The sequence below is a fragment of the Lutjanus erythropterus genome, chromosome 2, assembly GCF_056507025.1.
Source record: "Lutjanus erythropterus isolate fLutEry1 chromosome 2, fLutEry1.hap2, whole genome shotgun sequence".
Taxonomy (NCBI): domain Eukaryota; kingdom Metazoa; phylum Chordata; class Actinopteri; order Lutjaniformes; family Lutjanidae; genus Lutjanus; species Lutjanus erythropterus.
Genome location: NC_139318.1, coordinates 25,297,101 through 25,323,100, shown reverse-complemented (window position 1 = coordinate 25,323,100; position 26,000 = coordinate 25,297,101). Strand labels below are relative to the sequence as shown.

The following is a 26,000-nucleotide window of genomic DNA, read 5'->3' as shown; positions in this document are numbered from 1 at the left end:
ACCTGGTCTAAAATTAAGTTGTCTGCTTCAATGACTTCCAACCTGACACGACTGAAAAAAACGCCGACCGTTTACAGACTATCATGTTGCTTAGCAACGGTAAAATGTACAGAAAAGTGAGTTTGCTAACAGTTAGCTAGCTACATATATGACACGGATGAATACTTACCGCGAAGGTTAACGAAGTCGGGAGTCTCTGATGTTGGCATCACAGTTGTCAAAGTAATGAACAACATGGGGAAAAGTGTAGTCAGGTTCATTCACTGTTAAAGTTGGGTTAATTCAAAGAATTCTGAAGCAGAGAAGGGGTTTCTAGCACAACTTCACCTACCTCCAAGGTGCACAGTACAGAGAAATACTCTTTAAAATGCAATTTAAAAGGCATGTAATCAAGAAAAACAGGTTATGCATAATTAGACCTCTCTTCTGCCCCCATTTCCCACAACACATGCTTCAAAGGCACGTTTTGGCCAGTCATAGCAAGAAAGGCACAGATGTAATTAATAATACTGATGATTAAATTCCCCTAAGTGGCCCATAAAGGTATTTCAGTCAGTCAACACAATAACAGGACCTGCTGGTGTGTGTCTTTCCTACTAACGTGTCAAAATGTCTGCTGGGAAAAGGCTTAAGGTATCATAGTTGCCTCTCTTACTAACATATTTCAAGATGTTGATGTCAAATTTTTGGTACTAAGCTTTATAAAACAGCAAAAAATGAATATCTGGAGTATATTGTAATATCTAGTCCTAATGAGTCCTACATTTGGGATCTTTTATGAGTTAAGGCATCCCACTGGGAAAACCTGAATGTAAAAACATGACTACTACACTCTTAAATAAAGTGTATTACAAACATATGGCCTACAAAGTTAACCAAAATGCCTAAATGACAGTGAAGACAAATAAAGTCAGACTTTCACCTTTTAAAACAGCAAATTTATTTGTTTTTAAAAAATAAAAAAATCAACTAAAAAGTATTACTATTTCATTGTCACTAATAGAAACAGTACGGAAGCACTGAGTCTTTGAGCACTTTAACTGCTCTTCAAGTATGTTAATTAAGTTCATAGATTATTCTTCTGCAGGGGAAAAGCCACCAGGACAGCAGGATCCAGTTGGCCCAGAGGGCAGGGTTGCGACTCCAAATAAAAAGTTCTTGACAGTAGTATCCTAGTTGTAGCAGAACCAGTGTTATTGACTTCACACGTCCAAAAGAAACGAAAGTCAAGAACCCACTACTGTTTGATCCAGTGACAAGTCTGTTTCCAGAGCAATGTAGCTGATGTGCAAGCACCCCATTCTTCAGAGTGTCGTGAGCAGGAAGAGGAAGAGTTGGTCACACAAGCTGAAATTTAAAAAGACAGAGTAAAAGAGGAAAGAAAGAGCAGACTGAAAAACCAGAACCAGAATGGCAAGACCAGAAGAGAGAGAACTTACAAAAACAGTGTATGGACAACTTAATCAGCAGAACACTGTCAGCTCATTACAGTTAAAAGAAAATAAAAAGCCATCAATCAGTTGTATTAAAAATAGCAGTGACTTCAAAACAATACCACTCGAATCAGCTCAAAAGTAATAAAACTCTGAATTACAATTTCTTCTGTGGGGAAACAATGCAAAGTTTTCCACATGTAAACAAATTCACTCAGAAGAGAGAAATCAAGTGTGCAGTTCTCTCAGCCCCTCCTTCAACTATGCCCTCATTCACCCTTTTACAGTGTGTGCTTGTGCCACAATTGCACCAATGACAGCAAGTCGATACCAAACATCCAGCCTTTTCTCCACCTTACTCTGTTTCATTCTTCTCAAAACATATTTAAGAAAGTGATAAAGTGACAAACCTCTGATGCAATCCTCCTGAATGTTTTGAGAAGCTGCTAAAAGAGGACAAAAAGGTAGGACTATTGAGATTCAACTCCCTGTAGTACGAGTCCTCCCTTTACACATCAGCTCCAAACCCTCTGTCCCTTCATCATTTAAATAACACCTCTTTAAGCTGGTCATCTGGAGTGCAGAAGAAAGTGATGCAGATACTCTGAAATAGCATCCCAGTGCCTCAAGAGGAAGGCGAGGAGGATCACGAGGAGCAGCGTAGAAAGCGTGCGGCTGCGTGTTTTCATCAAGGGGACGACACAGTTAGCCACCGTGGACACAAACACCAAAAGGACTGCCATGACAGCTAGCAGCACATTGATTAGTTTTCCAAGTAGAGTTCGTGCCGTGGCGTTCTCCAAACCCTCGAGCTGCACCACCTGCTGTTGCTGCTGCTGCAACTCCATCTTCGAGATTCGCGTCTGACACGCCTCCAGTGCCTCCTACAGGTCAGAGATAAAACTGTTGGTGAGATAGCCCAGACGACAAAGCAGAAAGCTTTCAGTTTTTTTTTTTTTAATTTTGTTTAAGTTTACCTGAATGTCCCTCGCTCTTTCATAAGACTGGTAAGCAATCTTCTCCTCCATGCTGGCTAGTTCCTGTTTCAAGTTCAGAATTTCATTCTGGTGCAGCTCTGTCAAGTCATTGAGCTGTTCTTCTAAATGTTCACACCTGCAAAACAGTGAGGACAGTGTTTCACAAATACATCAGATTCCTTTCGGTCCCACATGTATGTTTATATCATATCCCATACAATATACCCCAATCACTATATATAATATATCCTTATATTTTATTTTACATACATACATATCATATTCTAATGTGCAATCATCATTAATTTCATATACTGTATTCATATTTTGCAGTTGAATCATTCTGTGCATAGTATCTTTATACTGTGAATGTTTGTAGTTTGCATTCTATTATGCAATCCAAATTTCTGTTTCCTCCTACTACAATGCTACACACCACTGTGTGTTTACATTTGTGCAATCAACCATATTTATTGTGTATACAGTGTGTATGGTTTGTTAATATTTTATAGTTGTATATTTTTATTCTGCTTTTATGTTCTGTACTTATTTTTTTTTGTCATTTCTTGAGTTGTGTTAATTTTCCTGGTGTGGGATCAATAAAGTCTATCTTATTTTATCTTATGTATAGTAAGCACATGCTACCTGTATTGTTCCTCTTGTAGGGCCTCCACAATCACTGTGAGCTCTCGTTGTTGGTGGGCTTTAAAGTTTTCAAAGCATTCCTGAAGTTGGCCTTGGATTTCCTGGAGCTCTTGGATCTCATTGAGTATAGCATCAAAGTTGGAGGGCTGGGTATGGTCGGTGCTATTGTCCCTGGAGTCAGGAGTTCCTGCGCCCGCAAAGCCAGAAGCAGCAGAAGCACAGTCATCGTGACTGCCAGTCTTTGGGCTGGATTGTGACGGCCTTGTCCAAAGGGTCTTTGCTCCCCTAGGAACATCACCCTCATCTCCCTGGGTGTCATCCATTATTTTCAGGGCTGTGATGTTATCAGTGGTGCCAGACTTTTGCAGATGAGGGAGGACATTTGGCTCAGCGTGGACAACACAGCTCCAGCAGCAGACTAAGTGTCACCTGAAATGAGAAGGATTGGGTTTGTAGGCTGCTACTCAGGCAACTGAATCACACTGCTCTTGTAATATGAAAATCAGCACTATGTTTTTGGGGGTGCTAAAATAAAGTTAAAGACACAGAGACACAATATATGAAAAAGATTAAAGATTTAATTCAGATTTCTTCAAGGTGAGAATCTCATCATGAGACCACTACTATCTTGACACCTTCATCCAGTGACTCCATGTAAATTAGATGGTTATGTTTTGTTGAATAGCATAGGTTTTTAAAGTCTGAGACTGTGGGCCTTCTCTTAGACAAAGCTTGGAAAAACACCCCCCGCACCCCCCCCCCGCCCCTTAGTTTACTTGCTCTGTTTCAGCCTGGATGCCATTGGGATCATGATTATGTTATTTGATCACATGGTCACTATTGCCGTTTTACATAATTTAAGACTACAGTAATAAAACAAAAAAATTAAAGGTACGTGCAAATGTATTTATTAGTTTCTGACACACATTAGGTTATTCAGTGCCATCTCCATCTGACAACTAATATCATAAAAGAAGTCATATTTTTCCATTTCCATTCACTGAGTCTCCCCTGTTTGGACCCTCCTGGGGAGGCCCAGCTGCCACTTCTAACACCTGTGAACAAAAAAACATTACGCTACATGTGGCCTTTTTGTCCATAAAATGCTGGAAATTTATGTTTTGGCAAAAGAAATTCTGTCTTTCAAGCCCTGGTGCATGTCTTTACACCCGAGGGAAGCTGTTACCTGAATGTATACTGTTTCATTGGAACAATTTAGCCCACTGTTGGCAGTGTTTTAACAGAGCACTGGTTTGATGTCAAATACCATTAACTAGTCTAATGTTATTTCAACTGTGAGCATCACCAACGTTCAATTCATGTCCACTGAACTGGAGTGGAGGGACATTTTTAAGAGACCTCTAGAAATAGTTAGCTAGCTACATGACAGAGTATGTTTTTAATTTTATTCATTATACTTGTAGATACTTAATCTTTAACTTACCTGGTCTAAAATTAAGTTGTCTGCTTCAATGACTTCCAACCTGACACGACTGAAAAAAACGCCGACCGTTTACAGACTATCATGTTGCTTAGCAACGGTAAAATGTACAGAAAAGTGAGTTTGCTAACAGTTAGCTAGCTACATATATGACACGGATGAATACTTACTGCGAAGGTTATCGAGGTTGGGAGCCTCTGAGGTTGGCATCACAGTTGTCAAAGTAATGAACAACATGGGGAAAAGTGTAGTCAGGTTCATTCACTGTTAAAGTTGGGTTAATTCAAAGAATTCTGAAGCAGAGAAGGGGTTTCTAGCACAAATTCACCTACCTCCAAGGTGCACAGTACACAGAAATAGTCTTTAAAATGCAATTTAAAAAGCATGTAATCAAGAAAAACAGGTTATTTTAATTGTGGTGCATAATTAGACCTCTCTTCTGCCCCCATTTCCCACAACACACGCTTCAAAGGCACGTTTTGGCCAGTCATAGCAAGAAAGGCACAGATGTAATAAATAATACTGATGATTAAATTCCCATAAGTGGCCCATAAAGGTATTTCAGTCAGTCAACACCATAACAGGACCTGCTGGTATGTGTCTTTCCTACTAACGTGTCAAAATGTCTGCTGGGAAAAGGCTTAAGGTATCATAGTCGCCTCTCTTACTAACATATTTCAAGATGTTGATGTAAAAATTTTTGGTACTAAGCTTTATAAAACAGCAAAAAATGAATATCTGGAGTATATTGTAATATCTAGTCCTAATGAGTCCTACATTTGGGATCTTTTATGAGTTAAGGCATCCCACTGGGAAAACCTGAATGTAAAAACATGACTACTACACTCTTAAATACAGTGTATTACAAACATATGGCCTACAAAGTTAACCAAAATGCCTAAATGACAGTGAAGACAAAGTCAGACTTTCACCTTTTAAAACAGCAAATTTATTTGTTTTTAAAAAATAAAAAAATCAACTAAAAAGTATTACTATTTCATTGTCACTAATAGAAACAGTACGGAAGCACTGAGTCTTTGAGCACTTTAACTGCTCTTCAAGTATGTTAATTAAGTTCATAGATTATTCTTCTGCAGGGGAAAAGCCACCAGGACAGCAGGATCCAGTTGGCCCAGAGGGCAGGGTTGCGACTCCAAATAAAAAGTTCTTGACAGTAGTATCCTAGTTGTAGCAGAACCAGTGTTATTTGACTTCACACGTCCAAAAGAAACGAAAGTCAAGAACCCACTACTGTTTGATCCAGTGACAAGTCTGTTTCCAGAGCAATGTAGCTGATGTGCAAGCACCCCATTCTTCAGAGTGTCGTGAGCAGGAAGAGGAAGAGTTGGTCACACAAGCTGAAATTTAAAAAGACCGAGTAAAAGAGGAAAGAAAGAGCAGACTGAAAAACCAGAACCAGAATGGCAAGACCAGAAGAGAGAGAACTTACAAAAACAGTGTATGGACAACTTAATCAGCAGAACACTGTCAGCTCATTACAGTTAAAAAGAAAATAAAAAGCCATCAATCAGTTGTATTAAAAATAGCAGTGACTTCAAAACAATACCACTCGAATCAGCTCAAAAGTAATAAAACTCTGAATTACAATTTCTTCTGTGGGGAAACAATGCAAAGTTTTCCACATGTAAACAAATTCACTCAGAAGAGAGAAATCAAGTGTGCAGTTCTCTCAGCCCCTCCTTCAACTATGCCCTCATTCACCCTTTTACAGTGTGTGCTTGTGCCACAATTGCACCAATGACAGCAAGTCGATACCAAACATCCAGCCTTTTCTCCACCTTACTCTCCGTTTCATTCTTCTCAAAACATATTTAAGAAAGTGATAAAGTGACAAACCTCTGATGCAATCCTCCTGAATGTTTTGAGAAGCTGCTAAAAGAGGACAAAAAGGTAGGACTATTGAGATTCAACTCCCTGTAGTACGAGTCCTCCCTTTACACATCAGCTCCAAACCCTCTGTCCCTTCATCATTTAAATAACACCTCTTTAAGCTGGTCATCTGGAGTGCAGAAGAAAGTGATGCAGATACTCTGAAATAGCATCCCAGTGCCTCCAGAGGAAGGCGAGGAGGATCACGAGGAGCAGCGTAGAAAGCGTGCGGCTGCGTGTTTTCATCAAGGGGACGACACAGTTAGCCACCGTGGACACAAACACCAAAAGGACTGCCATGACAGCTAGCAGCACATTGATTAGTTTTCCAAGTAGAGTTCGTGCCGTGGCGTTCTCCAAACCCTCGAGCTGCACCACCTGCTGTTGCTGCTGCTGCAACTCCATCTTCGAGATTCGCGTCTGACACGCCTCCAGTGCCTCCTACAGGTCAGAGATAAAACTGTTGGTGAGATAGCCCAGACGACAAAGCAGAAAGCTTTCTTCTTTTTTTTTTTTTTTTTTGTTTAAGTTTACCTGAATGTCCCTCGCTCTTTCATAAGACTGGTAAGCAATCTTCTCCTCCATGCTGGCTAGTTCCTGTTTCAAGTTCAGAATTTCATTCTGGTGCAGCTCTGTCAAGTCATTGAGCTGTTCTTCTAAACGTTCACACCTGCATAATAGTGACAACAACACAAAATTACAAACAGGACATTTTCTTCCCACCCATACACACCTATTGCACTACCGTGTATATCACCGGTTCCCAACCTGGTTGTCCCAGCCCCAACTAAAGGTCACCAAAGCTTCACGAGGGGCGCAGTTGATGATTGATTGTTAAAAATAAAGAACAAAAACATGATACTGAAATGCCTTTGTCCCTGTTTGGAAATATTTTGGGTTTAGTCCCAATATTAATTAATGCTGTCCCAATGCCAAAGTTTAGCAAGCCAAAATTAGGCACACATTAGGATTTTGGGCTTGACATTCTGACACAAGCTACAAAGACTTGTTTGTTGTCTTTTTTGCAAAAATACCATCATATTACATAAACTGCAGTGAAATGTCAAGAAGGTAAGAAGGCATGAAAAAACAGATACCACCCACACCATATAATATGTAATGTAATATGAAATATCCATAAAGTGTCACTTATTCGGAGGTCGTCAGTTACTCAATGAAAGAAAACGGGTCCATAAAAGAAAAAGGCTGGGAACCACTGATGTATACAATATGATACCTGTATCGTTCCTCTTGCAGGGCCTCCATGATCATTGTGTAATCCCGCTGATAATGGGCTTTCAAGCTTTCAAAGGACTCTTCCAGTCGACCTTGGTTTTCCCGGAGCTCTTGGATCTCATGGAGTATAGCATCAAAGCCTGAGGCCTGGGCATGATCAAGGGTATTGCCCTTGGAGCTAGGGGGTCCTCCAGGGGCTCCAGTCGTGCTGTTGGCTCCTGCAGAGCCAGAAGTAGCGCTAGAACAGTCATCATCACTGCCGTACTTTGGGCTGGACTGCAACTGTCCTGTCCCAAGGGCTCTTGTCCCCCCAGGACCGACACCTTCATCTCCCTGGGTTTCATCCAAGGAGTCTTTCAGGGCTGCAATGTTGTCAGCACTGCCAAACTTGTTCCGGATGAGGGAGGCGATTTCTCTCGGCTTAGACACAACAGCTCCAGCTGCAGAGTGAGTGGCTTGAGAAAAGCTGGAGAGACCACCTGTCACCTGTAATGAGAGACATCTGGTCATTACACCGGATACATAAAATTGCTGTTGAAATATAAAAACTATGTCTATATGACATCTGGTTTAACCTCAGTGCACCTAAGTGTACTGGACAGATACTGTCATTGTAGAATGTATTCAGTTAGGTGGAAATATGCAAGAGGCATTGTGTTTTATTGTTTCAACAGGTGTGGCTCCGGCAATTTTCAGGTGACAGGTTTGAAACTGTAGCCCCATCTCTAATGGTCAATTAGCAAAAATCTATTTCCACTGATGTGAATAACTTATGTATAGAAAGCACATAGTTACCAGAAGAACACACAACTGTACAAACAAACTTACATTTCTCCTCTTCCACTGGGTGTGGTGTGATTTGAGCATGAGGCCACAAATGTGATTTGTGTGGACACTGCAGGGTGTTGTCAGGTGTTGGGTGAACTGAAACTGGCTGATCTAAAACAGTGTTCTGTTAAGCTATGATAGAGATCCATCATATCAAAAGCTTATATGGCCGTTACGACGAAACTCTGCGCAGTTCATTTTTAATTACCTCCACCACAACAACCACTTGTGCTGCCAATAACATTTAGCGCTATCACCCTAAAAACTATAGGCCTGTGGTTTTTAGCATACCCATCACAACAAGCACAGGTGCTCAATAAAATATGAATAACACACAAAACGTGTGAGTGTAAGTTTACTAAAAAAAAAAAAAAAAATCTGTCTGTAGTACTCTATAGATGGATTTTCTGTTTACACTCAATCAAGGATGCATGCACTGCAGTCAGGGCAAGCAAACTCATCATCACAATGTCATCATAGCTTATATGCAGATATTTTCTGGTAAATGTGTGTAGCACTTCAATCCTGGTATTAGCAAAACCTTGTTGTTTTGTTTGTTTGTTTGTTTGTTTTTTGACAATATGTCACCTTTGATAGATGTCTGTTAGCTCTGACTGGCTTACATGGCCCATATTCCAAATGAGAAAAGGCAGCTAATAGCAGTGATAATGCTAACAAAGACTACACACTGGGGATGTTAATGATTAGTCAATAAATGACTTACTAAGAATTCAACCGATTAAAAAATTCCTTGTCATGTCATCCCTGTCATGTACTGATAGAAGAAAACTGATAAGCAGTGTCTAAAAATGGTGTTCAGTTCAAGGAGTCATTGGTGGGAAGATACAATGTCTGTTGTGGGGAACTTGAAAATAGGCCAAGTTAACTGAGGATTGAGTTACAACACTGATTTTAATTCTACACCTCAGAAGGTGGCTCACTTAAAAATTCATTGACCAAAGTATGTTTTGTGAGTTCTGTGGGGCTCACAGGCTTTCTCACCGTTTGGTCTTGTCACATAAGTAAACTGTGGTCATTTCTACACTTTGTTTTGTTTGGTGGAGCCATTTGTTGGACGGACGAGGACAGGCAGACAAGAGCAGCAAGTCCAATTGTTTTTTTTTTTGTTGTTGTTGTTCATTTAAATTGATTTACTTCATTAATTAATTCCATTAGCATGTATAACAGCATGAAATTCCTGCTGTTTCACTGCAGCACACGGGGGGCAGAGTGGCGCAGTCATTCGTAGCATTAGCGTGTATAAAAATCCTGTTGTTTTTTTATCAGAATATACCACACACAATGTATTAGTTTAAAAATTAATATTAGATGACTGCAGTGTCAACAGGATTCACTCGTAACAAACTGAGCGAATACAGGATTTAATCAGAATGATTTATAAGTCACACAGCATTATGAAAAGAGACTGAACATATTTTTGATGTTTTTTTCCTCTGAACAATTTTAAGCATAATAACATGATGGTTAAGTCAATAAAATAATATAATGTTCTTTAAATAAGTGTAGGTGTTGGCAACAAAAGAACATTAAAGGCATCAGGAAAGCACACACCTTGGCTCCAACGTCTTTCAGCCCCTGATGCATGTCTCGGAAAACATCTTTGGGCTGGCGAGGGATGCCGTTGTGCTCCACCTCTCGAAGCTTGCGGCGGTAATGCTCCAACTTCCTCTGCAGCTGCTGGATCGTCTGAGCTGACTTTTGGTTCTTTTTCTCAAACACCTGTTTGATGCGTGCACTCTGCTGTTTGTCTGCATTGTTAGCGAGTTTCAGGTATTCGGCCACGTTGTCATCACGTGCGGTTTGTTCAATTTTGATTTGTTCCGTGAGCTTGAGGATCTTCTGTTGCAGTTGAGCAATGGCCTGCTTAGTTCGCTGAGGGTCCGGGGTGCTGTCGACTACATCATATCCATCTGCACCATAGGGGAGGGCGTTGGGTGACACAGCAGGGCCCGATCCATCATAACGATCCAGCTGTTCAAAAAGAGTGAACAGAAGAAGAGTAAAAATGGTGTTTATCTTTGAAATAACCTAATGTAAGGCAAATATTTATATTTTCTTATCAAATGTTTTATACAATCACCTTTTGGCCAGGAAGGGCATTGAGTTCTACCAAACAAATTTTCATGTAACTTTTATTTATTTTTTTGTTTGTGTCTTTATTATGGTACTGTTGTGTTGTTGCTGTTTTTATAGGTTTATGTCATACATTTATCTTTTGTTAGTTACATGTTATCTGTATTGTTAATGTTTTATTTTTGTGTAATTGGGATGTCTCCAGTAAAGTGGAGAGGGGTCAGGGAGGGTATTGTATATCCTTGTCAGTTGTACTGATAGAAGCAAACTAATAGTATTTATTTATGTATTTATTTTGCATGGACAATGCTAATTGCAAATAATAAACAGTTCTGAAAATATGCCAGAATTATCCTGAAGGCTAGTTTTCATCTGTAGTCCCTGTCCACATGTAAAGTTGGCAACCTAAAATCAATATAAAAATGTATTTTATCGTGTAGTTTAAGGTTTTGTCTAAATGAGAAGCCTCACAGTATAGATGTGACCACTGAAAAAAATACTATGATGTATTTGCTTCAATATAAGACAGTCAAGACATTTGAAAAATTGCAATTACTTCCACTTAATGAAGATAAATCTGTTGTTACTTGTTCACAACAGCAGGTGGCACCTCTAAAACAAAAGTTCCTTTTTGACTGCCACCTCCCAGCTCCAGTTCAAGCAGCCAAAGGTGGAGACAGCAGGTGACTGCAGCGGCGAACAACAGCTCAAAAAGAGGCCAAGTTAAATGAGGCTTGAGAAGGAGTTACCACACTGGATTTTAATTTTACCCTTCAGGAGGTAGCTTTGTGTAAAAGCTATGTGCAAATGACCTGGAGCCATAAACAGTCATCAGAACTTAGAGGCTCAAACTGAGTCAACAAGAGGAGAGGTAAATATTAAAACTTACTAATTAACACAAACTGAATTTAGCCCCATCATGAAGAATACCAGCTCCTCATCAAGATGTGCAAGCTGTTGAGCTCCTTGTACTCTGAGGAACTGAGTGCACTTACAGGAGGATTTAGTTAAAATTTTAACTAACCAATTCTAAATACCCACTACGATAATGTCAGGAATTGGGATACTCAATGTTGGAAACAATAAGGTTGCGTCAAAGGACAAGCACATAACAGAATTGGAAAAATGTCCAATCTAGAGACTTGTGGTACCTGAAACAACTAATACCTTAGGGTTTGTGGTCATGTTACTGCAGCTTTCAGATCTATTTAATGCTCATCTGGGTTCAGTGTTACTGTTGTTTTTTTGTTTGTTTTTTTCACTTGCCCAGTTGGGCAGCTGGGTCAGAGATCCACTTACCTGAAGTCTCGTTTTACTTGACCCTACACAAACTGTTTTATGTATTACAGGTTATCGAGCAGAGACAAAAATGAATTGTCGCGTTTAATCTAGGGCTGCAAAGTTTATAAAATGACTGATGACTGAATGATTGTGATACATGTCCATCCCAGTTTTTCAAAGTCCAAGGCAATGTCTTGTTTTTTCCATCTAAAACCCAAAGACATTCAGTTTAATATGATAATAATTTGAGAAAAGCTAGAAATCTTCATATTTAAAAGGCTGAAACCAGCAGCCTGTCATTGTGGTATGAAAAATTATTTATATGATTAATCAAATATCAAAATAGTCTGCATTACATTTTACCACATACCTGGGCTGGCAAGTGTCTTGCCTGATTTAATTGCCCAACATATTACCTGCCCTGGCAAATGGGCAATCCTTATTGTTGAGCCCTGCTCATTTTTCCTTTACAGTTTTAGCAACTGTTTTACAACAGCACTGAAGGCCTGGTGGAACAGTCAAAAATGATAACAAGGCAGAAGAGACTGCAACACTGTCATGCAATTACAAAGAGCTGCTGCTGAATAACTTTCTAAAGTTTGTTTAGTTATGTGCCACTATTACCAATAAAAAGCATATCTCTGTGCAATATTTATTATATCTTTATGTTTTTGTATAATGCTACAAAGCAATTGTGTGCTGCAACTTGTGTGCAATTATCTTGTACAATCATCCATACAATTATGCATAAGTGACAAGTGAATATGGTTTGTGTACATAGTGATTTAAATGTTATATTTTATTTTATTTGCATTTTTTATTCATTACTCACTCTTTTTCTACCTCTTCTTCTTTAGATCCTTGAGCTGCTGTGATGAATGAATTTTCCTGCTCTCTTTATTTTCATCTTATCTTATCTGATTACATGCATTTTTACTTTAACTGAAGGTGTCTGGCACTAATGGAAACAACTGCAGTGCAAACAGTTTCTTGGATAATTTATTTTTTATCTGTATTTGTTGAACAGGCTAAACAAGAGTGGTGGGAAAGCAACAAAGAGACAACTAGTTTTAGAAGGTGAGCAGTAACAGCAGGTGAAATGTTTCCAACTTGCTAATGACATCTGTTGATAAACTTATTTCCAGCTTCTACTGAGCTGCCAAGAGCTGCAAAACAGTTTGACGTGGCCCCTCATTTCACCACGTCTGCTTTCTACTGATTTGTTATTCTGGAGAGTGTGTTGTCGTACTGCTGACAACAAGCTCCCTTCTTCAGTGTGTATGGTGTGTGAAAAAAATCTTGTACTTTTGTTTATTAAATTAAGCTTCTTTGTTTAAAAAAAAGGGAAAAAAAGCCCTGTTTCAAATGTTTTTTTCCTGTCTTTTAATCTAGTATGTCATACAAATATAGCCCTATAGCCTAAGTTTCACTGCTAATAAGATTGTGTCCAACATTGATTCAATGTCAAAAAACAAAACAAAAAAACAATCATCCCACAAGTTTGAGTTTGTTTTGCCCTGCAAGCCTTCTGACCTGAAGTACTCTCAGAGACTGCGAAAGCTAAATTTAGAAAGGCTTAAAGCACATAGTGACCAACCACTCCAAGGCAATCTCTGACCTTCCACCGCTGACAGCTCATCTCCCCATTCACCGGTTCATCCAGGCACAGCTAAACCATTAACAGCCTTTTAACACGTTTACACAATTCACTTAGTTTTTGCATTCTCTCACAGATGTAAGTGCATGACTCTGTTTAATCTTTTATTTTTATAACTGGGTTGCAAACAAATGCAAAGCATTTGTTTCTACATGAGTGCACAGTGTCTCTTTATATTATGATCTGAATCTGAATGTTTCATGTCCTAAAGCCAACGTTTCTATGAATAAAAACTTTTAGGAAATAATTCAGTGAAATAATGCCGAATAATGCTTTGTTATATGAATTTTACTACCCATGTTCAAGGACAGATTTTATGAAAAGAAGATTTATGAATTTTTAAAAAAGTATAGAATAGAGTATGTTGGTGGGACATTATGAATAATGTATACAAATGAAGTATAACAGGAAGAAAGCTAAAATTCATGGATTTTATCACTGTTATTACCTCTCCCAAGCATAAGCCTTAGTGGGAATCCTGTGTGTGTGTATCTGTGTGTACACGTGATCAACGGATGGGCAGCTAATCTTGCATACTACTGGACCCATCAGCCTTTTTTGGTGCGCATTCACTGGTTGTGGAAGGACCTCTGGGATTCACAAATCTTGAAAAACCTTGAAAATAAACTTTTTTATGCCTCCATGTCAACAACTGTGGCCAGAAGTTTTATGTTTTTTGGAAGGTCACCATGTTCACCCCACTATTGTGAACGTGGTATCTCCTTAACACTTGGTGGGAATTTCTTCAAATTTGGTACAAAAGTTCACTTGGTCTTAAGAGGGAACTAATTAAATTTTGGTGATTAAAGCTCAGTGACCTCACAAAACACATTTTTGGCCATAACTCAATTCACACCCTCAGCAAGATATATGTTGCCATGGAGTCAGTGAGTTAACTGTTGACTGCAGCTTGAGCCCTGTTTTGCCTACATTTGTTTAAAGTTTGGCAAATTTGCATCTTGGAAAGTGATACTGCATTAGCTATTAGCAGTTCCTGAACACTCACTGTACAGACACAAATACTGAATTACTTTTGACACGGAGAAAAATGTGATGAATACATGGCAAGTTATAAAAAAAAAACCACATGTGATTTCTAAGAGAAGGCAACTTGTGACCGTCACTAGAGATACCACTATCCCTGTAAAGTGCGACTCACGTCAATTCCTGGAGTGTTATCATGTCTGAATTTTCAGATTTGACTTGTTAGAGGAGTGTGAAGGAAGAGCTGAGTGATTTTTTTTTCTCCCCCCCAGTGGCACGGTAGGCAATAGACTGTTTTCTTCCATTACATCCATTTTGACATGAAACAGCAGGACAAATACAGGTGCTACCAATGATACTAATCATGGTTCTGTTCCATTCAGGTCAAACAGAGTCAGTGCTGCTACTGTGCATGTTGGCTCACTGGAAAGGCTCTGCCACACTAAATGGAATGGGTCCTTAATTAGATTTATTGGTAACACCTGTGGTTACCCTTGTGTTTTATATCAACATGGCTGCTGTGAAAAAGGTCTGCTGCGTACATGACACTGCATATATGAAAAACCTCCCAGATCTCCCAGTATGACTTGCATCTAGACAGGATTTTCTTCTTGCTGTGTAACTAACGTACTGTTGCATGAGACGCTCACCTTGTCAGGCTCTTCAGTTGAGTGATACCCAGAGGTCAGTAGCATGTCAGCCAGAGCTGGGCTGCTGGGTGTATCTGTGGTCGAGGAGGAGCGTGGGCGTCCAGCCTGCAGCAGGGCCTCATGGGTGCTGCGCCGGTGGATCTGTGGGCTACCTTTCTGGGGAGGATCCCCAGTGCCCCCCACCTTGCTGCGGCGGCTCTGCAGGCTGGTGCCTCGCTTCATCATCGGTGGAGCACCTCGGATCTGCTGCAGAACACGGCTCAGAGCTGCAGGAGGGGCGGAAGCAGCAAGGTTGTCAGAATCCAAAGGGAGGGCCGAGGAGGCAGGAGCGTCCCCTACTTCTGACCCTACATCGGTGGGTTCGGAGGGAGGGGCGCCTGTACAGGACGAGACGGAGTCATGTGGGGAAACGGAGGAGCGTCGGCGCTGTGGCTGGAAGAAGTGCTTCAGGCCATGGCCCAACGCTCCCATGTTCTCCAGGGCATTATGGGTGATTTTGGACAAGCCATGCTCTGACTCCGACGCCCTCCTGCCGACCTCCGGCTCCGCTCGGCTTCCTGCGTCCGGCTCCTCTGGACTCTGCTCACTACTACCCTGATCCATCAGAGACCTCCAGTTTCACAGTGAGGTTCTACTAGGGGGTGCAGGGGACTAGCTACGCCCCGTCGACACCCCCCCCTCTGAGCGAATGGTTGAAAGCCGGGAAGCAGAGGGGACGGCGCTCAGTTGGGCCTTTTGAGTGCGCATGCATCTGTGGCTTGGCTCAATGTCATGCTTGTCTACCACAAAAGGAAAATAAAATGGATTATGACATGCAGCAGTGACTGATGAACATAATAAGCAGAATATAAAACAACACCAAGCAACATAAACTGGGTTGACACAGACATGACCACTTTTTTTGAGTTCAGTACAAGCAGATTTATTGTTCATTTTGTCCAAAAATCAAATTTTTGTAAAAAATTCAAGACTGAAAAAGGGAGTATATTTTCTCTCTGCAGGTATCCATTTCAGCTTAACAGCATGTGGCATGTCTGACAGTGCCAAACCAGTAAAAACACAAAGTCTACAAAATAAACAAGCGTTAAGAACAGTTTCTGAAATGTCAAAGTCTGTTAAACAGCTCATGCTGAAGGTTGATGCCTTTGGCTGTTTCTGAAATTACTCTCCATTGTTTATTTCTGGGCACTCGTGCCCAACTGTACAAAAGATAGCTGAATAATTACATTTCAGAAAGTATTCATTATGGAAATCAATAATCAACATAATTGAGAGTGTTTGGATGATGCTAACAAAGAGACTGCAGAGTGTGAAAAATGTAAATGAAATTCTAAATGGACAGTGATTGTGTGATCTAATTCTCAACTGATTAAGGTGTTCAGCGATCCACGACGGCCTCCTCTCTCTTGCATCTCATTTTATAACAAAGCTAAATCCTGCAATGTAAACGACCGACCCAGGTCTTTGGTTCTCAGATGACAGGTTATATAAAAGCCTTTTTACCAGCATGTAATGAGACAGTGAGAAAGAAAATGAGAAAAGAGGTGACATAGAGTGTGACAGAGAGCTTACCATCAGCCCCGCTTCTCCTCTACTGACTCACAACTCAGGATTGGCTAAATGAAGCAGAAATATAAACAAAAATAATATAAATAATATGCTCCATACAAGAGAAGAAAAGAGTTCAAAACTGCAGCATCACACAGAAATAAACAGGGTTGAACACAAACTTTCCACTCAGTAGTAACAGCTAATAATGGATGTGTAAAGGAATGCTACATAGATGAAACTTGAAAGCATCTAACATGCTGACTGTAAGAAACGGCCTAATGGACCTAATGGACCTGTACATTACACCCTACATGACAACATTAACATGACAGCAGCTGTAGACATGGTTCAAGCAAAAATACTAGTTTTATATACAATAATACTGGTTTTACATACAAAAGCAAAACATGGCATGAGTACGGCTCAAAATAGCGGTCATTGCACAACTCATCTGTAGCACATACAAGGGGGGAGGAGGACAATAGCCAAAGATTCCTCCTGTCCTCCTTTTCTCCTCAACCAACAGGCCAACAAATGTGTACACTAGCTTTGAAAAGAAAAGTCTTTTTATTTTTTTATTATTTCAAACATTATCCAATGGAAAAAATACAGTACCTGTTGGTATTTAACAATATCTAGTTTACAACTAAATCATCCAAAAACCCAGATGACAGGCTTTGTACTGCAAACTGGTCTGTTTACATTAAAAGTATATTATCTGAAGTGGGGCTGTATGAGGTACTTGTCGATAATCAGTGTAATAACTACAGGAGATGGCGGCTGGCATGTCCCCAGTTTGGAGAATCAGACAACGTACCAACACAGAACCTAAATAATATGCTGCTGGGTCAGCAACAAAGTGAAGAAGAAGAATCACCAATCAGTTAGTTTGCTTGTGTTATTATGTGACTTCTTAGTTTTACAAGGTTACTTCAGATACACCTAAGTCAAACCATAATACAAACAAACCAACCGATCAAGGCAGTGGTAGTCCAGCAACTCCCATGTTCTGTTAGGCATTACTGGTTTTGTCAAAGGAGTCTGGTGGCTTTGGAGAGAGCAATATCTGGCTTATAGAATGGTGACTTCCCAACAGAAGGTGTCTGACAACAAGGTAGAGCGGTGTAAATATTCTAAATATAGCTTACACTTAAACTGATTTTGATTTTTATTCTATGCTTCCATGCTGTTACTCCTGCTGCTTCTCCAACTGGGGGCATGCTGACCTCCATCTATAACAAGTAATACACTGACTATCAATAAATACCTCATACTACCCCACTTCAAATATTCTGAACTATCCCTTTAACAGATTGCATATTTATTATTAAAGGGATTCATTTTTGTACAAAATTTACACTGATTGAAACTGATCACTTAAATCAGCTTCAGTGTTCAAGCTCACTCATTTCTAATGCCAGAAACAGACATGGCTCATCAGGTTCTGCTATGCCTCTGCATGCTTGAATCACATGAAATAAAACCCAAAACACTGGCTGTCTTGAACAGCAAAACAGAAATTGAAAAGTCTACTTTAGCTAACGGCATGCATTTTAAATGGCATTCATATATTGCTAAAATAACCAAAACCTAAATAAATACTACGCTTGAAAACCAAAATGTCTACAGTACACTATCAAATGTAAAGCTCTTTGGTCTTCAATCAATCAGAGAGGCTGTTTTAGAAGGCATACTGAGAAGCATGTTTCTCTAAAGGAAATATCCACAGCGTAAAGTGATGGGTCTGACTATGTAGTACATGGATTATTTTGCAGACGAACAGAAAAATGATTCCTAGAGTCAGCAGAGCTACAAAGTATCACTTAACAAGCCAGCAGCACAATCTAGCACCAAAAACCCTATGAAATGCTCCATTAGTGATACACAGTGACTCATTTCTGCTGGTCCTGCTGTTACATCTGCAGTGTTGGATAAGAAAGCACTTTGTTAAAGGGTAGGTGGTAGTGAATAGTGCAATAATGAAAAGAGTATCCTCAACAATTCTTGCTTATACATGTGCTTGAACAAAGGCAGTCTCATGTTTAAATGGTATTAGTGTTCACTTACTGCTGTCTGTCATTTCACTCATTACGTAAAACAAATGAAAACATCAACAGATGATTTGCATGCAGCATCCCTCCCTCTTAATGGCACTTGGATATACATGCAATTATGACCTATCAATTATTATACATGTATAGCTCACATGATACATATCTAACTGATTTAACATTAAACTTCATCTATGGATGCCTCTGATCATGTGACAAACGTTCTCTTCTGCCACATTTCCTCATCCTGAATCACTGATCACAAACAGAGACTCAGCCACTCAGCAATTCAGTGCAATGTATTGCTTTGTTGGCTGGAAACTCAAGACAAGACATAGGAGCAAAACTCCCACACAGACATGGAACTAAATCCTTCATCTACAATGAAAATACACTGGCACCCGACTCCTCTAGGCTGAGGGCAAAGTGTTCTCTTTGAAATGGGTCAGCCAACGCTCGCCTATCACTCTCTGTGCATGCAGTGCTCCAAGGTCACACCATCTACAGAGCGCTGTGCATGTCTAGCAGCATTTAAGCTTTTACTTTAATTAAAGAAACATTCCTGGAGAATGGCAGCAGGTCCAGTTTTGATGCAGATGCAGTGTGTCTCTTTGGGTCATTGCTACAGCATTAGGCCTCTATGAATTATTCCAGTATTTCTACATCTGCACAAATTACACATGATTGGCACTCATTAATATCAGACTGTATTTACAAACAAATGGCAGTCACGGTTATTTTGAATATTAAAAATGGGATGGAAATTACATATATTCAGCAGCTCAGTGGCATTTTCTTTCAATTTTTCTGTTCACTTCCTATTACTGGTCCCATTTGTATTCTGAAAACTGGAGTCAATAATGTCTTCTTGCAGCAGGCTTACACTGTACTACTAATGTTATTGCATAAACATGCAGGAGAAATTACCGTAATTTATACTGATACTCCTCTTTTAAAATCATACATATTTAGTAACATGAATTATAGTATTAAAAAATCTGTAACAAACACAAATTTATTTGCATTTGAGGTACACACAACTCAGTAAGAGTCCAAGTGCAGATCAACATACCTTCAGATGTGGTCATTAGCAGATGATTTGTGATCTATCAACACAAGAAAAGGCTTAATCCAAGCAATTTTCCAGCACTGCTTCCTCTGGGTAACTGTTGCAAATGGATATCTGGTGCGATAGCTGTCAAACTTAAGTCAGCTGTTTCCATGGACATTTAGAAAAATCACATGCTGCCAAGAAAAAAAAACAGAGGCAAGACAGCATGAGAAAGGGTTTGGACATGAAGACACCTTCCAACATACAGCTGACAGATAATGGGGACTGAAAAAACAACAATAAAGATCAATCTTTTCATCTTGTAGACTTTTGTATCACCTATTAATCCAGCAATCTAGTATTAATCCAGCATTTTACATTAAAATTTAGATGGGCAATACATCTTATATAAGGCAACCATCATATGAGTTTGCTGCTGCATATATCAGCAGCCCAGTCTTGCTTGCTGGGCCTGCACCCCTCAACCTAAATCATTTCAAAACATGAGTCATTAATCAAAACACAGAGACAGAGGAAAGTAGAAAAAAGGACACAAGTTTTCACTAATCTGCCAGATATTTAGACTGTCTGGGCTTCTCATTAGATGTTATTTTAAGAATCCTTATGTGGTTTTGGCTTCACGATATTTAAGGAATTCATATTGTAAACTGGAATTATTATAGACTGTGTGCATTCTATGAGAACAACGTATCTGTAAGGTATGCTGAATGTATTTCAGCTTCTCTAACTGATAAAAGTCACCATCAATCACACTTGGAACATCCAACTAATAAAATTAAAAGCTCCACTAAAACAAAAAATATTTGCTTATATATAAAGTTTATTTACATCTGATGGATATGTAACAATTTAAACGTGAAATATGTAACACCATAGCATTAAAAATGGATACTGCAGTCCATCCATCGATTTTCTGTAACCGCTTATTCCCGAAGGGTCGCGGGGGTCTGGAGCCTATCCCAGCTGACATTGGGCGAGAGGCGGGGTACACCCTGGACAAGTCGCCAGTTCATCGCAGGGCTGATATTGCAGTCAAAATTCAAAGTACTGGAGTAAGTTGTTTCCCCCACCCCCTCCTCCCTCCCTCCATGAGACTCGAAACTCGGCCAGGTTGCTTGCCGGTTCCAAGGACACTGAACCAACATGAGCACCAGTAGAATGCAACATTATACTTTGACCATGACAAGCAACAAGTCCTACATTCTAAGCTGATCAGTCACTGTCGGTCTCTGTCAGCTGTATGACAACATAAAGCTAAAACCATTAGCCCAAAAACAAAAGCCCACTGCTCTGATAACACACACACTGGAGTTGGAGTTCAGGGACTGCATGCCTTACTACCTGCCAGACTCTGTTAACATGTTGCTCAATTTAACTGTTATAAACATCTCCTCCTTGCACAATATAATTAATGATTTATTATGACTCTAAACTAAACATTTGCTAATTCATTTGTCAAACATTTGGTATTAATTTTAGCTCAAAAAAAAAAAAAAGTGAATAAACGTGAAAAACAGGCAGCTTGAGAAATCACGCAGGCCACATAAAAAACAGATGTACTGCACCAGAATAAATCAAAGAACATGCCGGCTGCAGCATTGTTGTAAGAGAAGCCAATACTTCAGCTTAATCTCTAAAAACATTTCATGGTCATTTTATGATTTAGTACAGTAAATGAATTTACATATTTCTCATTCAATAAAGCAATGAAATACTTGTATTTTTATTTTGCCACCTAGTGGAAACAAATCAGGGTTACCAGTTAAAACCCCACAGGGTAGGTCCTACCCTGAGATAAGTTAAAGAACCAAATCTATTTCCCCCATATGGGATAGGGTTTGATCTCTACTTTAGATTGAGGATGTTTACATACCACAGTGTTAAATGTCCATCCTGCTTTCAAATGGATAAAGCCACAGACTGTAACTGAAATGCAGCCCAGTGTAACATCAGATATGTATGGATAATTACATTTACAGCGATTACTCCACCCAAACATACGGGTACAGGCATATTTTTCAAGAGACCCATAGCCTACAAGTCTGATGTTATAAATTAAAAGGGAAAATGAAAACACGTGTTCTGATTCTGTACAGCACAGGCCTCCAAGGCCTTTTAGCTTAATTAATTGTGTAATGGTAATTACTAGTGCCGAATAGCCACCAGGGAATATCTGCAGGACATAAGCCATTTGCCTGTCTTATAGAGCCACAACTGATTTAAAATAATTCAACATCACAAATAAAAAAACAGACGGTAAACACAACAATGTGAAGTATGTAATACAAACATGGCTCCCAGCACGGATACGCGGATACAGTCATACGTGCATTCCGATGAGATCATCACCAGCCCTTCAATTATTAGCTCCACATCTAATGGCCTGACAATAAAGTTTCCTTTTGATCAGACCATTACATGAGACAAAAGAAAACTTTCATTGAAATAAAACAATATAGTCGGAGAGCTTACTTCCAGCATCCCGCTTATGTTACTTAATTAAATCAGTCAATAGGTTACAGGTGCATTCGGTGTCATTACATGTAGGGTAACAGTAGTAACGCGTGTGCTTAAAAATTCAACAGCCGATGGTGAGATAAAGTAAATCATGTACACAAATACCGTGTTTCATTTATGAGTAGCGGTTATTAAGTTACTGCACATAGTCCGAGCCCAGCGGTTTAACGTTAGCTAGGGATAAGAAGAGGATGGAATTAGCAGCTCGCTAGCCAACGGTCGCAGGCCTGGCCTTTAAAACCCTCAACTGCTGAATATATTTACTGAAAACGTAAATGTAGGTTATCGTTTCATCTCCGGGTGGTGCTAACCGTTGCTGTAGATAAAGTCAGAATCCATCCTTGTCCCAGTTTTGATGGCTTGTCTGGTCCTCTTGTAGCTAGCGCTACATGCTAATGTGGTGCACCGGAGGGCGTTCATTTTGCTTCACGGTGCACACCGGTGCTGCTGTGCGGGGCGAGGTCATATTTTTATGCCGCTTTACATTGGATATTTAGAATTTATAACAACCACCAGACGTTACAGTGTATCTAACAGCTGTCTTTCTCACACCCCAGACTAAAAACTTCAAAATGTGCATTACTGTCCCCGCCTGAGGTCCTGAAAATGTCAAGCTGGTGAGATAATTTCTTTTACAATTGACACTGAAGCATAATAAAACGTTTCGATAAATGGCAACCAAGCCATGTGTTTAAAATAATGTATGCTGCGAGGCCAGAGAATAGAGGTCTTTGACTACCAAAAGAAAGTACCTCCCATCCCTGCTAATAAACAGGCTCTGCTCATTTGTTTTCACATTCAACTTAAGTGGCCGACCCCAACATGACTGATTTGAATGCATAAATCAGATGGTGGCCACCATGTAATGAGATGAGTGGAGTGATGAGCCATCCATTACAATCCAGATTAATTCTTTAAATCTCACCTGTCTTGAAAGCAAAAAAAAAAAATCAAGGCATATTTGAATACTCCTGGGTAGAGCTGCCACAATTAGTAATTAATCAATTTAAATCCTTTAATCCTTTACTTTATGATTAATCAATAATAAATTAATTGCTATCTATTTTGACAGGTGATTAATAAATTTGAGCTTTTTTCTTTTTGAGTCCAAATTCTATCATTTTAGCTTCTTAAATGTGAATATTTTGTTGTTTCTGAAGTTCTCTGTGACAGTAGACTGAATTTATTTTGGTTGTGTACAAAACAAGACATTTGAAGATGTCATCTTGGGCTTTGGGAAACAGTGATCAACACTTTTCACCATTTTTACCTTTTCATTGGCCAAACAGAAATGTATGTTTATTATATTGATATTGTGATAAGAGACTAAATATCATCTTGGATTGTGTAAATTGATATACCATGATAGGATATAAGTCTTGTCTTTCTCTGGTTTTAAAAGCTAAATTACATGCAATTTTATGAACTTACCAGGCTGTTCTAGCTGTTCTATTATTTCACGTTACTCACTTAGTCATCATGTCCACATTACTGATGATTATTTATCAAAAATCTTATCGTGTTAATATTTGGTGAAAACACCAGCTTAGCCCTGTTGTTGCGTAGTTAAATCTACATCAATGCATCATTTTCTATAGGATCATCAAATGTTTCCACAATTTGAGAATTGATGGCATATTATTTCAGATAAAATCTTTATATCAAAATATATATCATATATCTTGGCATAGCCTAAAACCAAGACATATTATTTATAAGCCATATCAAGAAAATGACAGACAGATTAATTGATAATGAAAATAACCATAAGGTGCAGACCTAGTTGTGGGATTTTGGTTGTCAGTCATCACATAGCCATAAATGTCTTCACAGTGTAGTGATACAATTAATCCTTCTACCTGCCTGACCATGAAACTCACATACCTAAAACTGAATTTTGCAATAATGTACCAACCGTAATAACCAAATGTCACATCATTGATTAAGATATTGAATCATAACTATTAGGGCTGTGTATTGGCAGGAATCACAGAATATGATATCTATCATGATACAGGGGTTACAATTCAACATCTTGCAATATATTGCAATACTTTACACGAGGTGATATATAGCTGTTTTCATTATAATTTTAGGAAAACTAATAGTATAAATAACATTATCATATGCATAAAATCTGCAAAATTTCTACAATCTTAGCAAAAATCTGCAAAAGCTGTTACTTTTTGATGCTATCAGTGAAGACAGATAGCAACACTACTATCTAACACAACACAAAATTAACCACGGTCATGAATCATTCCATGTATCACAATATCATGGTACAATGTTTCTGAGAATCGGTACAATATCACAAAAGATAAGATCACAATCCTTACTTCAAGACAACATAATCAAATGTCCTGTTTTGTCCACAACCCAAAGACAATCAGTTTACTGTCACAGAGGAATAACCAGAAAATATTTATATTTAAGAAGCTAAAATCAGAGAATTTTTACTTTCTTTCTTAAAATATAACTCAACCCCATTAATCGATTATCACAATAGTTGCCAACTAATTTAATAATTGATTCATTGATTAATTGCAGCTCAGGTCACATTATAGATAAGGATATTAGTAGTAAACACTGTGGCATCCGTATCATCTCTATCAAATATGGTATTAACCATTAGAAACTTTAAGTCCATTTCACAGAATCCTGTCCACAGCATCATAAACGGTCCTCTCAGGTGTGAAAAGCTGAAGCACACCGGGTGAATTTAGATTGGAGGTATTGGGTAGCCATCTGTCACATACTCCCACAAGGCTTTCTTAATCACACCTTGGAGTCTAGTATTTCATGGTGGTATTCAGTCCTACATTTCTTACAGGGTAGGTTTTCATTAGCCTTAGTGCTGCTGCATTAGTCCCCGCTTTGCATTTGCAACCAGAGCTTATAGCCAAAATTGTTCAGTCAGTTAAGTAACGCTGGTTAAATATCCTGATCTGACCGCTGTGAAAATATCACCGCAGCCGGACTGGGTGTTGTCTCCAAAGTTAAACCTTTACAAATGTCCCTCCAGCCTACAAGCATTAGCTCGCCTTTCGTAATTACTCACATGTAAACGTACTTAACATCGCCCGTCCCGACTATCCTGGGTGGTGAAACAGGCGCTTACTCGCCGCCTGGCCACTCAGCAGGCTGTCAGTTAGCAGGCTGGCTAGACTGTAGCAGAAAAACATCGCTCCAGCTTCAGCCATGGTTAGCTACAGGCGGACCGGGCACATCGCCAAGCGGCAGCGACAATAGGATAAACAACGTTAATCAACCGTAACCCCTGTGCAGATCAGATAACAGCACGCGGACACACATTTTTATCACACACCATTTCGCAAAAATGTGTGTTTTTGCTGGCTTCAACTTACATGGGCGCTGAGAGGATTGTGTTGATGACCATTCATTTCTCCCGATGGTGGAACACTCCCACGGTGACGTCAAATAGCGTGCTCGACGTCAGAACAGCTGAGTAGCGGGCTGACAGACAGCTAACCATCCCATCTGACCCATGCGAGTGGTCCACTCACGTTGGTCTGTATGACTATTTTATCTATTTACATGACCATGTATTGAGAAAGTGACTTCAGGGTGTAGCCACCTTTGAGGGCACTAAGTCATGTCAGTATTTTTTTTTTTCTTTCTGGGATATGGAGGTGTTGCACTGTACAATTAAAAAAACAGTATATAAGCCTA

General features: G+C 39.4%; 2 protein-coding genes across 8 annotated transcripts; both read right to left on the bottom strand.

Annotated features, from left to right (window-relative positions):
- Positions 1 to 916: 916 nt before the first annotated feature.
- LOC146331702 (transmembrane and coiled-coil domains protein 1-like) lies at positions 917 to 3,378 on the bottom strand. The gene is made up of 3 exons (XM_084743098.1): positions 3,056 to 3,378; positions 2,411 to 2,546; positions 917 to 2,317 (listed from the first exon to the last, which is right to left on the bottom strand). Exons 1-3 carry the CDS (start codon positions 3,376 to 3,378, stop codon positions 2,003 to 2,005), a joined length of 774 nt encoding a protein of 257 aa, XP_084599224.1. The 3' UTR covers positions 917 to 2,002.
- A 2,044-nt stretch (positions 3,379 to 5,422) lies between these two features.
- tmcc1b (transmembrane and coiled-coil domain family 1b) lies at positions 5,423 to 25,820 on the bottom strand. 7 transcript variants are annotated; one of them, XM_084734583.1, is made up of 8 exons: positions 25,676 to 25,820; positions 19,791 to 19,963; positions 16,689 to 16,732; positions 15,117 to 15,895; positions 10,023 to 10,442; positions 7,624 to 8,108; positions 6,921 to 7,056; positions 5,423 to 6,827 (listed from the first exon to the last, which is right to left on the bottom strand). In XM_084734583.1, the coding sequence occupies exons 4-8, from the start codon at positions 15,717 to 15,719 to the stop codon at positions 6,513 to 6,515; spliced, it is 1,959 nt and encodes a 652-aa protein (XP_084590709.1). In that variant the 5' UTR covers positions 15,720 to 15,895; positions 16,689 to 16,732; positions 19,791 to 19,963; positions 25,676 to 25,820; the 3' UTR covers positions 5,423 to 6,512. The 7 variants fall into 7 exon arrangements, with proteins under 7 accessions (XP_084590709.1, XP_084590743.1, XP_084590751.1 ...); XM_084734617.1 differs by having other exon boundaries at positions 15,117 to 15,493; positions 25,676 to 25,819; XM_084734625.1 differs by having other exon boundaries at positions 15,117 to 15,382; positions 25,676 to 25,819.
- Between the last annotated feature and the right edge of the window lie 180 nt (positions 25,821 to 26,000).